General features: G+C 55.4%; 8 protein-coding genes across 8 annotated transcripts; 5 read left to right on the top strand and 3 right to left on the bottom strand.

Annotated features, from left to right (window-relative positions):
* Window positions 1-39: 39 nt before the first annotated feature.
* Window positions 40-1564, top strand: BO86DRAFT_415746 (Mur ligase; the record flags this gene model as incomplete). The annotated part of the gene is made up of 7 exons (XM_025674929.1): window positions 40-66; window positions 127-261; window positions 334-594; window positions 631-856; window positions 917-1417; window positions 1491-1507; window positions 1544-1564. 7 exons carry the CDS (start codon window positions 40-42, stop codon window positions 1562-1564), a joined length of 1188 nt encoding a protein of 395 aa, XP_025532186.1.
* Window positions 1565-2029: 465 nt separating this feature from the next.
* BO86DRAFT_141591 (uncharacterized protein) lies at window positions 2030-2875 on the top strand. The gene has a single exon (XM_025666211.1). It carries the CDS (start codon window positions 2156-2158, stop codon window positions 2687-2689), a length of 534 nt encoding a protein of 177 aa, XP_025532187.1. The 5' UTR covers window positions 2030-2155; the 3' UTR covers window positions 2690-2875.
* Window positions 2592-3947, top strand: BO86DRAFT_141586 (uncharacterized protein). Its single transcript, XM_025666210.1, has 2 exons — window positions 2592-2950; window positions 3020-3947. Exons 1-2 carry the CDS (start codon window positions 2785-2787, stop codon window positions 3709-3711), a joined length of 858 nt encoding a protein of 285 aa, XP_025532188.1. The 5' UTR covers window positions 2592-2784; the 3' UTR covers window positions 3712-3947.
* A 647-nt stretch (window positions 3948-4594) lies between these two features.
* Window positions 4595-6615, bottom strand: BO86DRAFT_385762 (fungal specific transcription factor domain-containing protein). The gene is made up of 3 exons (XM_025671180.1): window positions 5781-6615; window positions 5441-5721; window positions 4595-5385 (listed from the first exon to the last, which is right to left on the bottom strand). Exons 1-3 carry the CDS (start codon window positions 6437-6439, stop codon window positions 4643-4645), a joined length of 1683 nt encoding a protein of 560 aa, XP_025532189.1. The 5' UTR covers window positions 6440-6615; the 3' UTR covers window positions 4595-4642.
* A 338-nt stretch (window positions 6616-6953) lies between these two features.
* Window positions 6954-8051, top strand: BO86DRAFT_385763 (NAD(P)-binding protein). Its single transcript, XM_025671181.1, has one exon. It carries the CDS (start codon window positions 7020-7022, stop codon window positions 7635-7637), a length of 618 nt encoding a protein of 205 aa, XP_025532190.1. The 5' UTR covers window positions 6954-7019; the 3' UTR covers window positions 7638-8051.
* Window positions 8052-8184: 133 nt separating this feature from the next.
* On the top strand, window positions 8185-10284 carry BO86DRAFT_330528 (WD40 repeat domain-containing protein). The gene is made up of 2 exons (XM_025668721.1): window positions 8185-8354; window positions 8462-10284. The coding sequence occupies exons 1-2, from the start codon at window positions 8229-8231 to the stop codon at window positions 10121-10123; spliced, it is 1788 nt and encodes a 595-aa protein (XP_025532191.1). The 5' UTR covers window positions 8185-8228; the 3' UTR covers window positions 10124-10284.
* Window positions 10285-10345: 61 nt separating this feature from the next.
* On the bottom strand, window positions 10346-14236 carry BO86DRAFT_385765 (EF hand domain protein). The gene has a single exon (XM_025671182.1). The coding sequence runs from the start codon at window positions 14114-14116 to the stop codon at window positions 10592-10594; it is 3525 nt and encodes a 1174-aa protein (XP_025532192.1). The 5' UTR covers window positions 14117-14236; the 3' UTR covers window positions 10346-10591.
* An 828-nt stretch (window positions 14237-15064) lies between these two features.
* Window positions 15065-15767, bottom strand: BO86DRAFT_303311 (cornichon family protein; the record flags this gene model as incomplete). Its single annotated transcript, XM_025667572.1, has 4 exons — window positions 15065-15157; window positions 15233-15299; window positions 15382-15537; window positions 15667-15767. The coding sequence occupies 4 exons, from the start codon at window positions 15765-15767 to the stop codon at window positions 15065-15067; spliced, it is 417 nt and encodes a 138-aa protein (XP_025532193.1).
* Window positions 15768-15996: the final 229 nt, after the last annotated feature.

The raw sequence follows: 15996 nt of genomic DNA on the forward strand, positions 1-15996 counted from the left end.
AAACATGTATGGCTGCAAAAACGCAATAGCCGTACAGATATGGCAGAACCAGCACCGAATTACATTGTGCGTCCAATCCCAGGAACAACTGGCCTTTTGACAAGTTCTAGCTAACAATCGGACGAGGAAGCGATTCAAAAGTTAAACTCGACGCAGACAGGATTCAAGAACCTACGGAAACGACGACCGCGATGGAGTTCTTCTTCGAATAGCACGGTTTTGGATCGAATGCGAACATGGATCGAATGCCTGGGCTATTCGGTAGGCTGCTTCTGACTCCATGCTTCTGAAAGCATTGTCTAATATGATGCGATGCAATGCTCAATCTCAAAGATCAGCGATCTGGATCGACTCAACATCGTTCATGTTGCTGGCACAAAAGGCAAAGGGACCACCTGCGCTTATGTCGACTCGATCCTCCAGCAATACCGCATGTCGTATGGAACGCCCTGTAAGGTTGGGCTGTTCACCTCTCCCCATTTAACCACTGTGCGCGAGCGAATTCGTATCAACTCCGAGCCCCTGTCGGAAGCAAAGTTTGCAAAGTACTTCTTGGAGGTCTGGAACGCTCTGGAGCTTACCGCAGCAAAAGCAGTAGCACGGAGCGGGCCTGGTATCACCGCTCCCAAGCCGTCATATGCTCGACTTCTCACCCTGATGTCATTCCACGTTTTTATGCAAGAGGAAGTGGACACGGCGATCTACGAAGTCGGAGTTGGGGGGCAATGGGATTCCACCAATGTTTTCGCGAACCCTGCGGCTACGGGGATCAGCTCCCTCGGAATCGACCATGTCAATGCGCTCGGGAGTACGATCGATCAGATCGCGTGGCATAAAGCAGGGATTTTTAAGAAGGGTTGCCCGGCCTTCACGATACCTCAGGTCCCATAGGCAATGGATGTGCTACAGGAACGAGCCATCGAAAGGGGAACTCACCTTAACATTGTTGAAGTGCCCTCTGCGATCCGCGGCCTTGACATCAAGCCTGCAGAGCATTTTCAGAGGCAAAATGCTTCCCTCGCTGTTAGGTTGACGGAGACTGTGCTCACAAGGCTCGGGATTGCTGCTGCCGATGATTGCTGCGAGTCCGACAGACTTCCTGCTTTGTTTGATCAAGGGCTTGAGAACCTTGATTGGAAAGGGAGATGCCGAACTCTGGTCACAGGCCAGCATCACTGGTATCTGGATGGTGCTCACACTCACGAGAGCCTTGAAGTCGCCTGCTCTTGGTTTGGACGGGTATCAGGGACCCAAAACCTGCCGCGAGTGCTCATCTTCAACCAGCAGCATTCGTCGAGGGACCCTGTCGCGCTGCTCAGGACCGTCCATCGTATCATATACGACAATCTTGGTGTTGTCTTTCAATACGCGATTTTCCGTGTGAATAGCACATACAAAGACCAGTCCTGCAATCCTGGTATGTGAATGAGCTCTCTTGATGGCAGGCAGAACTTTGAAAGAAACGATGTTAACCAGCATGGACTCAAAAGAGTTGGTCAACCACAATGTCAATCCGGATGCACTCCAGAGATTGATCTTACAGAGGAAGTTAGCGACAGCTTGAAAAGAACTTGATCCTGACTTGGAGGTGGTGTGGCTGCCCTCAATTGAAGATGCCGTTGACCATGTCAAAGGGATTCACAATGGAGCTTCGAAGGAGCCAGGAGCTGAGATTCTGGTTACGGATAGCTTCCATCTGGTTGGGGGGGGGGGGGTGCTATCACTTGTAGAAAGAGTGCCACGTATTCTGGAGACAGCTGTGGAGTATTAGTTCGTAGTAGTGGTAGTGAGTATGGTGATATCACCACCATCGACCATTTCCTTCCGGATAAGTAATCAATAGGTACTGTACTTCTTGCTCTTCGCGACAAATTGTATATATTGCGTAACCAAAATACTTAGAGTAGGTTGTAGGTTAGTACGGAGTAAGTATTCTTGTATTCTTGAGCATATGTCACATGATCCAGACCCCTTGTTCCTCTGTTCTGTTCCTTTGTTTCTATGTTCCTGAGCACCCCCGCTCCTCCTACCACCTTGTATCTAACCCCTATGCCAGTAATTTGCTGAATGGAACAACCCCCCACGGTTTGGAAGGCAAGCAAAGCACTACAATCTTTTCCTAAGGCCTGACCTTACCTCTCAATGAGAGCAGACGATGCTAAGGCGCATCAGGCGGCCTTCCCTGCTGCGATCGAATTCGCCTCGCTTAGTCTGGGCCCGTTGTGCTCGCTTCTCTTTTCCAGCGCAGTTGATGGCCGCCAAACAATTCAACTCAGTCATGCCTTCCCAGGCCAATACCTCCAGTGTGTGTCGCTTGGCTTCATCCCTCCTTGACGACGGCTCTGTCAATTGTAGATGTGTGGATATAATAGAAGGAAAATCCTACCGGGCCTTCGTGCTTACCATGGATGATGGGCGTGAAGTTCTTATCAACACCAACACGCCTCGGACAATCGCTGGATCAAATCGTTTCGTGACCGCCTCTGAAGTGGCGACTCTCAAATTTGGTCTGCTTCCCCCCCCCTCCGCAACGCGATATAGATCCTTTGATGCTGACATGAACTTTTCAAGTGCGTCAGTCAACGTCCCTGCCGGTTCCCCGCGTCCTTGCCTGGAATACAGACTCGGCAAACGAAAGCGGGTCGGAATATATCATCCTGGAGAAGACTCCCGGGGTCGCCTTGGATGAGATCTGGGAGGGGCTGAGCACCCTGCAACGGTACAGTATTATCGAAAAGGTCGTCACTATGGAAAAGGAGCTTGCCTGTCTGGAGTTTCCAGCCTATGGGGCACTCTATCTACGGGGCTCTTGAACCTGCTAACCTGGGACATTATCACATCGCGGACGCGCGAGACAGCGCAGACTCTTTCTGCATTGGACCGCTGTGTAATGTGCGCTCCGAGCAGAGTGGTGTTGAGTCACCCCAGGATCCAGGCACCTCCGGCCCCTGTTAGTGGTCTCTTCCCTCAACCTTTTGTTCACCCTGGAATCCCCAACATCTCTTAATCGTTGTCGTAGGGGCATCACTCGCAGAGTTCGCATCATTGTCAACTCAACTAATGACAAGGATTAAGCAACCCTGTCAAAAGGATGACGGGGGCGAAGTTCGATCCACAGTGCACGAGAACTCCGACCTTCCGGACACAGAGAGTCTGGATTTGCTTGAGAGCATTTCGACCATATTACCTATTTTATGCTCGGATCACCGCATTCTGAAGGTCTCCAAGCCCACCTTATGGCATCCAGGCCTATCACTTGACAATATCCTCGTTTCGGCCACTGACCCTACAAAAGTTCTTGGGATCATCGGCTGGCGGTCCTCCGCCATCCTCCCCCTATTTCTCCAAACGCGATTCCCCACGTTCCTAACAACCCCTCCCAACTATAACCCTGGCGACCCGCTCCCCAGCCTAGCCGGGTTCGCTTCTTGGAGTCCGGAGCAAAAGCAAAGCGCCCTCAAGGCACAAGATATACTTGCTCGGTCCAGGTATTACGAAATGTGCATAGTTGAGCACGACAGTCACCTGACACATGAGGCGATGAATCTCGATCGCAACCTGAGTGGACTATTTCGATGCCGAGAATCATTGTACCTGGTTGATGGGATTTCGAAGCTTCGTAGCCATTTGAGATCTGTCGCTGCCAATTGGACTGCATTGGGCCTGCCGGGGACCTGTCCTGTCACGATCCGCGGCGGGGGGAGCAGCTAGTGCAACATACAGTGGGAGGCAGGCTAACGCTGATGATATTTCTCATGGAGGAAAGGTTGGGAGGCTCCCTCAGAGGCGGTCGAATGTCCTGCCCAAATTAGCGAGTCGTAGAGTCGTAAGGTCGTTTCTCACATCTTTTTTGCCTTCTTCGTAATCACCGGCCCGGGAAGAAGTTTCATTGATATACCCCTCCGGTTTTGATGTCAATAGCCCTAGCTAGCTAGCACAGAATCCATAGTCTTTCACACTCTCATTACTTTCGTAAAGGTGGAATCAGTCTACACTCATGACACTGTGAATGATATGCTGAATCTTTACATTATACTTAGGCTCTTTGGAATCCAGATTCCGAATCCTTGCCCACTTTCTTGCATAGATGTTTGGGATTATCTACTATAACCACTTGAGCACGTGCCCTTACCAACCTGACCACTTCAGGTCCGACTTGATGCTGCACTTTTGTAGATGAGCCAACAGCCTAGGATATTGTAGGCCGGGAAAAGGAACAAAGGTACGACCTAAGTATTCTCAAGGGGCTCAGGAACACACTGCCTAGATTACGAGTGCAGAGGATTGCATAATCTCCACCGTGCCATTAGAAATTCATCCTCGATCTACAACTGCCGACTGAGACTATTCCACCCGGTCAACCCGCGCCGGAAAACCCGTTCCACCCGTTCCACCCGTTCCACCCGTTTCCCACCGGGTATCATCACACGGGCCGTGATCTCGTACCTCCCACTGGTCTTTGTTCTCATGCATCTAGACAGAGCAGATATATTTACAGAAAAGTTCATCATATCTCATAAAAAAAGGGGAAAAAAAAAAAAAAAAAGAAAAAAAAAAGAAAAAAAGAAACACTGCATACTGCATATGGATGTTACGAAGAGATAACCCCCCCCCCCAGAAAGCATAATCCGGCTCAACTAGCCTAGCCAAACCCCGTGAAATTGCTCAACAGAGAATCCCACTGGATGTCATCGACAGGAAAAATATCGTCCAGATCGCCGTAGACAGACAGCCAGACCTGGGGTGGTGGCATGGTAATGGGAGCCTCATCGGCGGCGTCAACGGCCATCATCGACATATCCTGCCCTGAGGCTGCAGGTTGGGAGGGCGCAGTTGCAACAGCAGCAGGAGGTACTGCTGCAGCAGCAGCAGCACTACCTACAACTGCCCGAATCTGATAGGGGTAGCACCGGGCGAGCAGCCGCATTTTCAAGCACAGGCTGCCCGTGACGTCCGCCTCTTTGGCGGCAGTCGACATGCCCTCGAACTGCGTGTCCAGCGCGTTGGCGAGCTCCGTGATGAGATTGGGATAGTCGGCTGCGTCGACTACGGCCTGTACTTGGGATTCTGTGGCGGAGTCGTTGGTGGCGGGGTTACCGGGGGTAATGGGGGTGGTAGTGATGAGTCGGAGAAGGGCAAAGACGGCGGTGGGCACAAAGCCCACGGCGGCGCATACATGGGCAGTGGTTGTTATCGAGATCTGGGCGATCTCCGACACGGGCAGGTGGCTGACCGTGCGGATGAGCTCTTGGCTTCGCTGGATGAGGTCCATCAGCATCGTCGTCCGGATTGCGCTGGCGGGCTCTGCGGTCCACAGGTCCTCTCGGAGAGATAGTGCCTCGAGCCGTAGCTCCGCATGTTTGATCTCAATGCGGATTGAATTCGCTGTTTGGGTCTATGTCAATTTCTTCGGATTTGTCCGAGGAGATAGGAAACGCACCTGTCGATGAAGGGTAGCTTGGGAGATCCTTTTCTATGTCCGCCCTCAGGCTATCGAGTTGCCGCTGTAGAGCGCCCCGCGTAATCTGGACGAGTATTCGTCCCCCGCTTGCTTGTACCGACGCATAAACTTCCTCCATTGTTACCAAGAAGGACTCTAGACGGATGAACGGCGCAATCCACCGATCCGACGGATGTTCGGCAGATGCTATCTTCGCGAGGCACTCCTCGGTTCGACCATCATGCTTCATGGTAATCGGTCGGTCGAGCGTGCCACAGACACTGATGTAACATCTAGAGTTAGCCGAAGGAATGCATTGAGCCAGCGCAGACGAGCTCACCCAATAGATACCCAGAACGTACCGAGCAGCGCCCGCTGCTCATCAGAACTTAGGGCAGGCTTCCTGTGCAGTCCCAGATCGTGTACCATCGAAACACAAAACTGGATCAATAACAGTAGTCGCGGATGATTCTTCTCCGCAGGGTACGAGTACCATGCGCAGTGCACCAACAGACCGCGGAGCAACTCGAGATTGCGCTCGGAGCGTTCCACGACTCGGCACGTAACGTGCTTCATGATCTCCTCGGCGACGGTCTTGCGCAGCGGATGCGCACTGCCGATGGTCGCGGCCACGACGCACAGGAACAGGAACGGCTCGCGAGCCCGCAGACGAGCGGCTGTCTCGCCGTGCGCGAGCACGACAAAGGGGAAGGTGAGCACGAAGTCGCGCTGGAAGCTCGCGACCAAGCGCTCCGCCTCGGCTGCACTCAGGAGCCCTCGCTCGACGATGGTCGGCTGGCCCGCCAGAGCGGAGCCGGTCGGCGGATCGAGCCCGTGCGACGAGTCCTTAGCAGCGTCGAGCATCGCCGCAATGTCTGTCGAACCCAAATCTGCATCTGCATCCCGAGATGAGGCCCCGTCGTGGGTGGTGAGCGGAGCAGTAGACGTGCCCGGCGATGTGTGTCCGTTCGGTTGGCTCAAGGCAACCAGCTGCGACATCAGCTGTTCGACCTTCCTCTCTAGCACCTCCACACGGCTGCTTCCTGATCAATACCAGCGAGTGCTATAGTAATGTATGTGTGGAGACCTACCTCGGGGCAGTCGGTGCAGCCTTATGCCTGCGTTTCGTCTGCGGAAGGTCAAGGTAGGTGCATGGTTTGCCCAAACGAGCGCATCGCTGGCACATGTTGACAGTCTGGGGCGTGCATTTTGCCTTGGCAGCTGTGCATGTTGCGCATGCCCTCCTCTTGACTGCAGGTACGGTGGCATTCATCATGTCACGAAAGTCGGGGGCGGGGACTTGGGACAGGGAACGGAGCGGCCGATCGAGTAGGATCGGCCGATGCCCGCCCGTTCCAGCTTGCTAATCAAGTGGACCGGGGGGGGAACGGATCGTCCGGTCGGAGCGGGTGGGATCCCCGCCCAATGCATGAGCATCACAGTATACGAGAACTTGAAGAATATATAAGGAAGTGAAATCGAACGCATTCTTACAATGATATCAACAACACATCACCCATCAATCCACTCGTCTGAGCAAGTCATCTGACCAGATCATCTCCATCCCAATCGAAGAATTATGTCTTCCTACGCTATCACCGGAGCCTCCAAGGGCATTGGCCGCGAGTTCGTGCGCCAACTCGCAGCCGATACCAACAACACAGTCCTGGCCATCGTGCGAAACCCCGAATCGCCCGAGATCGCCGAGCTGACCTCCAAGCACCCCAACGTGCACGCCATCAAAGGCGACGTTACGGACCCCCAGTCGGTCCTCGAGGCGGCCGCGGCCGCAGCCGCCGTCACCGGCGGGTCGCTCGACGTGCTGATCCACAACTCCAATGCCGTGGATGTGGCCTCCATGTCCTACACTCCGACCCAGATGCCCTTTGATGCGCAGGCCATGCGGGCCAGCTTCGAGCCGTCGCTCAGTACGAACGTCTACGGCGGCCTCTGGACGACCAACGCCTTCCTGCCCCTGATCGAGAAGGGCACCCAGAAGAAGATCGTGCACATCTCCACCGGGATGGCCGACACGGCGTTCATCAAGAAGGCTGCGGTCAGCGTGGCGGTCGCGTACTCTATCGCCAAGGCCGCTGTGAATGTTCAAGTCGCCAAGTACGCAGTAGAGCTGGCGCCGAAGGGCATCAAGGTGGTGGCTGTGAGCCCTGGCTGGGTGGATACGTGGGAGGGTAAGTAGCTCTGCCTTTATCGCCTCAGACAAGCTAGATAACTGACTGCATCGTCGCAGGAGAGAAACCCGCTCCGGTAGTGGAAGCGGATAACTTCTTGCTGAAGCAGTTTCAGGCGGCAAAGCCTGATCTCGAGGGCAAGATTTTGCCGGAGGAGAGTGTTAGAAAGGTTCTTCAGGTGGTAGAGCATCTGGATATCGAGGATAGTGGCTTGTTCCTGAGCCACAATGGAGATCAGGAGAATTGGTTCTGAGTGCTCCGGATACTGATGAGTTGAGCTGATTTGCATCGGGGGGGGCCGTGATGTTCATACTGTATTGACAGATTATTTATCTCTCGTGTCTATGGTCACCAATCAGCAATATGCACTTTCTCCGTCCTACCTCGTACAAGAAATATTGTCAAATATTATTGTCAAGTTCAAAGGCCACATCAATTGGGGTGATGTACGGAGTGACTTAGTAGTGATGATAGATAGGACGGAACATTGTAGCTCCGACCCGGAGGAGAGATGCAGAGCAGCCTCCGATAGCTTCATTCCATCTTTCCGATAAACAACGATCCAGTTCCTTTTTCGGATCGCAACCCCATTAGTCGTCATGTCGTCCTTACTTGGAGCTGGCTATGAGTCAAGCGACGATGACACCACTTCCTCCGCCCTTCAAACTCAAGCCCCGGTGCCGTCTGCGACCAAGATTGTCGCCGCGCCCGAAGTGAACACAGAGGTTTGGTCCCTTGAGATTCCTCTCTCTGCTGGATGGCCCTTGAAGAATGCGAACTCTCCTCGCCATACAGCACCTCCAAAAGCCCCGCATAGCTAACAGTCCTACAGGACCAAGCACACATGCAGATGATGCTAGCTAACACCTCCTCGACCGCCCTGACCTACAACGCCACATACGATGACCTCTCCCGACCGTCGCAAGGCCCGGCCAACCCGTTCAAAGCCACCGGAGGGGCCCACGGCCTCAAGCGCAAGAATGTCCCCACCGGATACGCCGAGGAGGCCGCGATCAGCGAAGCGACCTTCACGGCGCAGCACCGCACCTTCCAGAGTCTCGGCTACACGCGCAACCCGACGCAGCCCGAGCAGTTCGTCGGCAACCTCGCCCACGCCGCCCAGTTCGGCGGCCGCGACGTGATCCAAATGAAACCGTCCAAGGCCGTCTCCGCGGCGCTGCGCTCCAAGCGGCAGCGGAAGGGCGACCCGAGCATCGTCGAAGGCGAGGGCGCCTACCTGGGCCCGTGGGCGAAATACCAGTCCGACGACCACTACTACGACGAGCGGGCCGTGGACGGCGACGAGGCGGGGGGGGATCGCGAGCTGGCCAGCGACGAGGAATACGTGTACGAGGACGAGGACGAGCTGGACGCCGCCCAGGCGCCGCCCTCGCACATCCCGCCGCCCATGGACAAGCTGGCGACCGACTACCAGGACGACTCGACCACCGCGGAGACGACCGAGTTCCACGGCAGCGAGCAGTTCGACTACCAGGGCCGGACGTACATGCACATCCCGCAGGACCTGGACATCGACCTCCGCCGGGAGCCCGGCAGCACGAAGAACTTCATCCCCAAGAAACTCATCCACACGTGGAGGTCGCACACCAAGGCGATCACCTCGCTGCGCTTCTTCCCGCGGTCGGGCCACCTGCTCCTGTCGGCGGCCGCGGACGGCCAGGCCAAGATCTGGGACGCGTACCACTCGCGCGAGCTGCTGCGGACCTTCTCGGGCCACAGCAAGGCGATCACGGACACGGACTTCCACCCGACGGGGACGACCTTCCTCACGGCCTCGTACGACCGGCAGATCAAGCTCTGGGACACCGAGTACGGCAAGTGCGTGGGGCGGTTCTCGACGGGCAAGACGCCGCACGTCATCCGGTTCAACCCGTCGCCCGAGCTCGCGCACGAGTTCCTGGCGGGCATGTCCGACAAGAAGATCGTGCAGTTCGACACGCGGTCCGGCGCGCTGGTCCAGGAGTACGACCACCATCTGGCGGCGATCAACACGATCACCTTCGTCGACGACAACCGGCGCTTCATCTCCACCTCGGACGACAAGTCGCTGCGCGCCTGGGAGTACGGCATCCCCGTGCCCATCAAGTTCATCGCCGAGCCGTACATGTTCGCCCTCACGCGCGCCGCCCCGCACCCCAACGGCAAGTACGTCGCCTTCCAGTCCGGCGACAACCAGATCGTCGTCTACGGCGCCACCGACAAGTTCCGCCAGAACCGCAAGAAGAGCTTCCGCGGCCACAACAACGCCGGCTACGGCATCGACATCCGCTGCTCCCCCGACGGCCAGTTCCTCGCCTCCGGCGACAGCGCCGGCTACGTCTGCTTCTGGGACTGGAAGACCGGCAAGATGTACCACAAGATCCTCGCCGGCGGCAAGGAGGGCGGCGCCACCACCTGTCTCGACTGGCATCCCCAGGAGACCAGCAAGGTTGTCACCGGCGGCTTGGATGGGATTATTCGCTATTGGGATTAAGTTGCCCTTTTTTTCTTTGTTGCTTTAGGTTGATCTTTTTCATCTTCTGTTTGTTTTTTTCTAAAAGGGATACATACAACGGTGTTTATGGTATAATGTTGCTTTCCATATAAAGGCTTTTTTTTTTTCTCTTTTTTCCCAATGTCACGTATAGGCATCGCACTAACTTGTGTACTGTACATTTTATAACGCCTAACATCCACGGACTTTCTTCCTTAAGTTGCTGGATGGCTTATCACAGAGGAGCAGTAGGGTAAGATAAGATGTATACACAGTGACGGCCTTAGTCACTCGCCCTATCCTCGTGAATGCTGATTGACTCCCCAACCCATTCTCACCCACCGCTATAGACTAGAACAGATAAACGATACTGTACTGTACTTATACACATAGAAGATATCAGACCCGCCCTGACAACTGCCCTGTCTTGACTCGAACTGTAGAGGTTACTGCACTGTGCTGCAGACACTAAAAACTCGCCATCTCAATCCAACTCGCCACGAACGCCAGGGTGCGCCCGCGATCCATCGCCATGCGCTGCGCGAACTCCTCGAAGTTGAGCTTCGCGCCGCTGCCGCCGCGCTCCTTGGCCTCGCGCTCGATCTTGTTCAGGTACGCCCAGCGCGACAGCGTGACCGGCGACGGGGGCAGGGTCGGACTGGGTCGTTTCGGGAGGGTGGCGGACGGTGGGGGCAGGGGTTGGATGGGCGACGGGGAGAGTTTGGGGGCGGTGGCCTCGGCGTCGGGGGAGGAGGCGGGCAGGTGCGAGGTGGGTGCTGGGAAGGAGGTTGAGCCGGTGGGGTCGAGACGCAGCTCGGTGGGGAGGTCGGTGCGGTGGCGGGAGAGGAGAGCCGGTGATGGGGATAGGCTGCGGCTGGTGGTTTGGTGGAAGGTACTTGTGGTTGTGGTCGTGAGGAGGTCTTCCTCGTTGGGACGGTGGTGGGGAAGTGTGGGATCGTAGTATGATGCCGCGGCGGACGAAGGCCTACTCTCTGCTTCTGCTGCTGCTTCGGAGGCAACAGACGAGGCAGAGAGGGAAGGCGAGGAGGGAGAGATTACGTGAGGCGGAATCCAGTCCTCGTTGTCCCCAAATCCCACGGGCATATTCAATGGTGACGCTAATGCCGCAGCAGCAGCAATAGGTCCTGTCTCGGCAGGGTCGATGAGTGACTCCACCGAGTCATCAGGGATATGCAAGTCAGGCGTCGGAGGTGCCAAAGCCTGCACGTTTTCTAGTCCCTCGACGGCGTACCCGGCCCGTTGGAGGAGGTCGTCGAGCGAACTGTCACGGAGCATGCTCTGCATGGCTGCCTCTGCTCCCTCCTCCTCATCGGCGTCCTCATCGGCTTCAGATTCCGGCTGCACGATGGGAAGTTCTTGAGCAGCCTGTTTACCATGCTCCATCTGTTCTGTAAGTTCAATCTCACGGGCCCATATCTTACGCTCGGCACGAGTCTCGTAAACCTCCATGAGTAGATCCTCCTTCTGCTTGAATAGGATATCGAGCAGTTCGTTGAACCCTTGCTGGGTGACTTGATACAAGATCTCCTTTCCAACGTCCCTTTCCACTTCAGGGACTTCGAAGCCGCCCCATCGCTCACTCACAAGAATGCTTCGCGACGAGGTCGATGGGTTCGATCTCACGTCGTAGTCGTCCGTCAGGTCATCCTGGAATCGCACTTTGGACGAGGAGCGAGAACGAGGTGACGGTGGGTGTGACTCCGATGCGGCTGCGTGTGATTCATCACCCTCGTTATCTTCCTCTTCATCTGAGCTAGCCGCGTCCATGTCACTTTGATAGCCAACAGGGGCGGTGGCGCCATCCTCTTCGTCCGTGTAGAATCCCCGCCGTCTCCATCGGTCATGAACTCCCATTCGGCGGGTGACGTGGAGACGAACTTGATCCGTAGCATACATCCTGTTATATACGGCCGTGCCGATGCGAGCCCGATCAACGGGATCTGTGATCTCATGGACCGGAACATAAGCTCCAAGCGCACTGACAATGTCCTCGTTGCGGATGTGCTCCGGAGGAGGCCAGCGGTCGCTGGCTCCAGACGAACTGGACGCATCATCAGCTGCAGCCCCGGCTTCTTCGACATTTGTCTCTCTTCTCGGCTGGCTTCCAGAAGCTTGGGCAGAGCCAGGAACAGAGTGGCGCGTCGTCGGCAACACCGGCCGCGTGACGCCATAATAGCTTCGAACGGCAGCATCGCCAATCACCGAGTAGCGGTCGCCGGTATCCGTCCCATCGAGACGAAGTACTCCTTCATTATCGACAATCTCGAGATCTCCGTCATGATTGACACGCTTCCCCTCACCCGTCCGTGAGGGCTCTCCATTAGGAATGCTACCAGGAAACGCGGAACTGATCGGCTGGCTTCCAAGAACGACATCCCGAGCGCTGCCTTCCAGAAAATCATCCTCCAAGCCGGCAACCATATCCCTAGTCAACTCCCTGCTGAGGGCGTAGTAAGCTCGGAAAATCCGCAAGAAATCCTTCCGCTCAACGAAGCCATCACCATCAATATCATAGCCCCGGAAGACACGGCGAAGCCGTTCGTCATTGCTCTTATTGTTCAGACTCGCGATACCCTTCAGGAATTCCTCCAGACCAATTAGCCCGTCATTGTTAGTGTCGTAGAACGCGAACATGCGATCATAAATCAAACTCGGGGGCGGTGGTCTAAGAGAAGTGTTCGGCACGAAGCACCGATCAAACGTCTTCCGGTCGATTGCCATATACACCTTGTTCGGATCGTCCTCCCATTCGTGATTTGCCAGGCACCGGAACTGATCCCATAGCGCGTCCAACTCGGTGTTCTCGAACCCAGTTTCCTTCATCAGCCGCTTGAACAACGATCTCGGCAAGCTGCGCGGCATCATCGTGGGCTTCCCTGGATACCACACCGGCTGCGACTGACGTGGACTGCCAAGGAATGGCGCGGGGATGCGCACCTTGTAGAACATGTGCGTCTTGATATGGACTTGCATGGCTTCACACGTCTCACACAGGTCATAATCGATGCAGTTCGCACATCGATACCGGATGCCCTGGATCGGCATCGCACCGCAGCTATTACACGTCACCCCGCGGTGAATATACCCATCCCTCCTCGCCTGGTCCTCCGCGATGTGATACAGCAGGTTCAGCAGGTTCTGGCCATCGCGCATCGGCGCCGCCTCATTGTTGTGTTCCGCGCCGTCGCGCCACGAGAACACGCTCTGGTCATCCACGACCGTCTCATCCCCGCCGTCCGCCAGCGTGGCATTGTGCACCCCGGTCATGGGCGACTGGCCTTCCTCGGTCTCGTACGGGAAGCTCGACGTTGAAAGCGTGACTCGCTCGCCATTCTGCCGCCGTCGTCGCAGATCCGCTCCGTAGTTATCGTCCGCGTTGAACCGAACCAGGGCCCGCTCGATGCCCGCGCGCGAGATCCCCCGCCGCTGGAGTTGCTCGATCAGATACTCCCGCTCGGGGCTGCCTTCGTCCAGACGGTGACTGGAGGGAAAGTCCAGCGCGAGGAAAGACTCCAGGAAGGTATCTTCCATCATCTCCCGCATCCGCTCCGCGTGGTCCTGGGGCACCCCGACCTGCTCCATGAGCTGGTCTCGCGTCGCTAGGAGAGATGGGAGGAGGCCGCTTTCCACGCGGCGGCCATCTTCGGTCTCGATGCGGAAGGTTCCGTAGACACCATTGTGGCGCTCGAGCTGTTCGAGGTGCGCGATGGCCCGCGATGAGGGAGTGTCCGCCGCGGCGGAGAAGGACTCGTCGGGGAGTTCGTTGTTACTGCTGTTGTTGCGTCGCTGGCGGCGCACAGCGCGGCGGCGATGTAGACGTGAGACACTAGGAGAAGAATTTCCGCCAGTATCCCCGGGGTGAAGGAGGTGTTGCCGTATGTAGACGATTGCGTAGGCTGCTGCCACACCGGAGAGGAGGTAGAGAATCGGACGGTATCGTGACAAAGCCAACCGAGGGCGGGCGTCCGACATGGCGGCCAAGAAAAGAGCGGAGTCTTAGGCGGATAGAAGCATTTCTGTCGATATCAGACTGCTTCGGGATGCAAGTCTGCAAGGTATGGGATCAGGTGAACAGAATTTGGACAGGTCGTGTAAAAAGGTAGACAGATTGGATGATCCGGGCTTGTCGAGGTTCTCCGGCGACTTGGGCGGGCGGAAGCCGCGGCCATGACCGCCTTTGCGGTACGGATGCCCGCCGAGGTCGAGGTAGCTTCTCAGTATGTCTACTCCGTACACTATATAGTCTAAAAGCGAATGCTTGATCCACAACTATCCATAATCCTTGAAGAGAGCCTATCGATGATACCGGTTATTAACCGGTATCCGAGGCCATACTTGACATCCTAGAGGTCTACATATCATGTCAGACTACTCCATCCGAGCCACCTGGAGATGATATTGGAAGACACCTAGGGTATCGTACGCTCTTCATTGTCACACCGCTGAAGGTATATACAGCATTATGGAAGACATCAACAAGGAATATAACAATATCAGAGAACCAAAGCAAAAATAAAGCAAATCGAAATTAGACACACATACACATAGCCTCAAGGACCAAGGCCCTGACGCACGATAGGAGGGCGCTCCTCCATCGTCCACTCCTCGAGTTCGGGATTAAAAAAACCAAAACCGCAATAGCTCAAATTCACCTTCACATTGTCGTTGTCGTCAATGATAATCTTTCATAGTCACGTCATATACAAGTTCTCCTGCTGCAGGCGCCTGGTCGCATCGAATGCACCCCAGCAGATATGTGCCGTACGGCGAATCCAACCCAATCGGGCTGCAGCAGCGAGATTGATACTTGCAGAACCATGCTTCATCCAGGCCGTTTCAACGAGAGGACAAGGCTTGACGCCTCGCGATACATTAGCCCGGACGGCCGTTGCGCATCGCGTGCTCCGCCTTGTTGCGAATTCAGTGAGACTCGTCGCGGATAAGAGCAACGATCATGCTGTAAAGGTAGAAGAAGAACATGATCAGGTGGAAGCCCAGCTTGATGAAGGATTCCTATGGTTGTATGGTGGTTAGCGGGCACTTCGCCAAGAATGTGTGACGTAAAGCCGATGGGCGAGGCAAACCGACCTTCTTGTGCACGTTGAGCTTGCGGAAGATCTCGGTCGCATCCAACAAGTGCTGGTTCTCGTAGATCCTGTAGTGGGGGGAATGTGGTTAGCGAATATGTCGAAAGACCCGTTGCGCCTGCGAGGGCGGTGGTTGCGAGAGTAACGCACTTCTTGGCATTGAACGCCAACAGAGGCAAGTTGAGCACAATAGCGACCCAGTAGCCATTGATGACGAAGAGGATGGAAAGGAATGCATGGACAGCAGCTTCGGGGATAATGTAAGCGTTGAGACGGTTGCAGAGATCGATCGGGTTAATGTAGTCGCTGTAGAAGGCTCAAGTTAGCTGTAGCTCTTCGAATAGGTTCCGTCGCGATGCATTCGCCAAAGCAATCAGATCACACGCCCGGCTCGGGTCGTTGTCAGTCAAAATGTGCTGGGGATTCAGTTCTTACCATTCCAAGTCGCTGTACATAATCGTGAAGAAGACTTGAAGGAACAAGTTGACGGCGTTGATCAACACCGCCAACAGGTAGAGCCAGGCTTCACCGGACATGGTGGGCAAAAATATGGGCTTGGGAGAAAGTTATTGAAGACCGCAAGAGAAAAGACTCGAGAGAATAGAGTAAGAGACAAGCTGAAAAGCAATAGAGGCCGACGGTAAGCGCTACGAGAGGAAGACCAAAGGACGAGAGGAGAAGAGAGTAGAGAAAGGTGGAGGATGCGAGCAGGTGGTGAAGTTCATAAGTGAGTCGGTTGTGGATTCGCCCCGATAGGGAAAAGCC

The sequence above is a fragment of the Aspergillus japonicus genome, assembly GCF_003184785.1.
Source record: "Aspergillus japonicus CBS 114.51 unplaced genomic scaffold BO86scaffold_4, whole genome shotgun sequence".
Lineage (NCBI taxonomy): Eukaryota > Fungi > Ascomycota > Eurotiomycetes > Eurotiales > Aspergillaceae > Aspergillus > Aspergillus japonicus.